Source organism: Porites lutea, chromosome 10 (assembly GCF_958299795.1).
Source record: "Porites lutea chromosome 10, jaPorLute2.1, whole genome shotgun sequence".
NCBI classification, from domain to species: Eukaryota; Metazoa; Cnidaria; class Anthozoa; order Scleractinia; family Poritidae; genus Porites; species Porites lutea.
In genome coordinates, this window is record NC_133210.1 from 16,247,068 (window position 1) to 16,249,346 (window position 2,279).

Sequence of the window (2,279 nt, forward strand, 5' to 3'; positions counted from 1 at the left end):
AATCTCCAGGAGCGAATGGGTTAAGCAAAATACCAAGCTTTTTGAAAAAAATCCACTTTTCAGCATTAAACAACCAAATCTGTCTATTTCATGTAAAATCAGGTGAAAAAGTTGGTCAAAGACCATTTTTAGGTTTTTTGATTAATTGTCGAGGAGAAATTTGGAGTAGGCAATTCTAGACTTAGATTATCCATACTGGTTACGGCTAAATAATGACAGACAGTTAATCTGTTTATTCCAATGTTAGCCACATGCAAACAATGTCGAACAAGACTAAGCATTCAAAGGAAAGACGATGAGGTAACATTAACAGCGCCTAAATCCCAAGATGAAACACGTGGAGATAAGGATTGCGAAGAGCCAGAATCCACTTCCTCAAGTCCAGGAGAGCCGCGACTTGACGTTGTAAGTTAAATTATACCAGGGTCAAGTTGTGCGGTTAAAAGAACGATATATCTAGGCTAACAGTCGGTATATTATAGTTGCTTTTCAAATTTCGGGTGTGGAACTGAAGGAACCGGAAAGCTTAGAAAAAAAGCAAAAAAACATTTGTAGCCTCAAACTAGCGGCACGAAAAAACAACTTTTAAATTTAACAAATGTTTTATCAATGTGCGGACTTCTCTCCGGAAGAACGTGTTAGGGGACTCACTAGAAACTTACGAGATTTCAGATAAGGAGGAGTCGAGTAATATGTATGACGTTACAATTGGCCAAATTTATAAACGATCGGAAGACTGGGTACGAATGTGATTCAACACTTGTCAACTGAAGGAGTATTTAAACATGAGTGCATTGATTAAATTTCATTGTTTTTGGAATAGAACGCTTCTAAAAATATGTAATTATAGAGACCTTTAACTGGATTAGGCACTTTTAATTTCCCTTTTGGCATTGGCTAAGTAATAAGGTGTCTTTTCATTAGGAGGCCGACCAACTGTCTCAATCAATGGGCCAACTCTTTATTGAGGAGGAAACAAGTCTTTATCTTCCAGAAGATACAGGCAACAGTAGTGAGTCTTCCGGTGCCGAGGACCAACGTACAGTAGGAGCACAGAGAAAAAAGTTAAATGAATTTTTAAGTGCCTGCAACTTTGGAAGTACTGTTGGCGTGTACAAGAAATAATGGCAAGACACAAGTTTGCGCACTAGAAGAAGTCGCGTATCAAAAGCTAAAGAATCAATTGTAGCAGCTCTGAATGTGATTGCACCTTGTGATGCTGGTCCGTTATGGGAGGCGCTAAAGGAATCTAAGTCTGTGGAGAAAGCTTTGGGGATAGCAGAGGAGTCTCAGTCAGATAGGAAATATTTGAAGGCCTTGGCTGAAACGTACAACAACGCATCAAGCTGGGCGACGCGCCGTCAAATATTATCTGTCATGGCGGACCTTACTTCCTTAGAGAAAATCCAGGCCTACATACCCAGCATCACTGAATTCAACTTTGCCATAGCCAGGAAGCACAAAATAGAGTACGGCCGAGGTGTTCCACTACCCCTGCAAAAAAGCCCAAGAATGCGTGTGGACACCAATCAGCTGGACCATTTCATATCATTCATTACAAGCCCCCACATTATTCAAGACCTCCCTTTTGGCCAGCGGTACTTACATCTTTCGACTGGTAAAGTTTTGGTGACACCCAATGTGATACGTAATATGATACCACAGCGTATTGTTAAGCAATACATGCAGTACTGCTATGAAACAAATTTCAAGCCATTTAGTCCGTCGACCATCCTTCGCATTTTGTCTTGTTGTAGCGCAACGGTTAGGAAATCCTTGCAAGGACTCGATTACATTGCGGCAGAGGGAGCGAAAAGATTTGATGATTTGCACCAAATTTTGGACCGTTTAGGAGAGTACGGTCTTAGAAGGGACCTGGTGAGCCATTATCAAAAATCTCTTAAGGAAGCAAAGCATTACTTGAAGGCTGAATATAAGGTATATCAGTTGTAATCAAAGTATGTGATTTGAAAAGGCTTGCCATATTGTGAAAGCGCGAGAGCATAGGCGACAGTCAGCAGTTTTTTGAAGTGGCTGTTCACAAGATCAAACAAGAGCCTGATATTAATGCACTCGCTTCTGCTTTTATGCTTTCCAATGACAATCTTTTTCGAATCAATTACTTATTACCAAGTTATAGTGCATTGTCTCAAAATATTTTTGCCATTTTTCCAGGCTCATGTTCCTGAATCTGCAACCATTGCGGATCACTGCAGTACGTATGCTTTGAGTGATAGTGAGGAGGGTCCATTTAAAAGCACGTGCAATCATTCACGTGA

General features: G+C 40.5%; 1 protein-coding gene across 1 annotated transcript; it reads left to right on the forward strand.

Moving 5' to 3' along the window:
* Window positions 1–1,128: 1,128 nt before the first annotated feature.
* LOC140949589 (uncharacterized) lies at window positions 1,129–1,953 on the forward strand (the record flags this gene model as incomplete). The annotated part of the gene is made up of 1 exon (XM_073398748.1): window positions 1,129–1,953. A coding segment is annotated over one exon (825 nt), but the record flags the coding sequence as incomplete, so codon positions are not given.
* Between the last annotated feature and the right edge of the window lie 326 nt (window positions 1,954–2,279).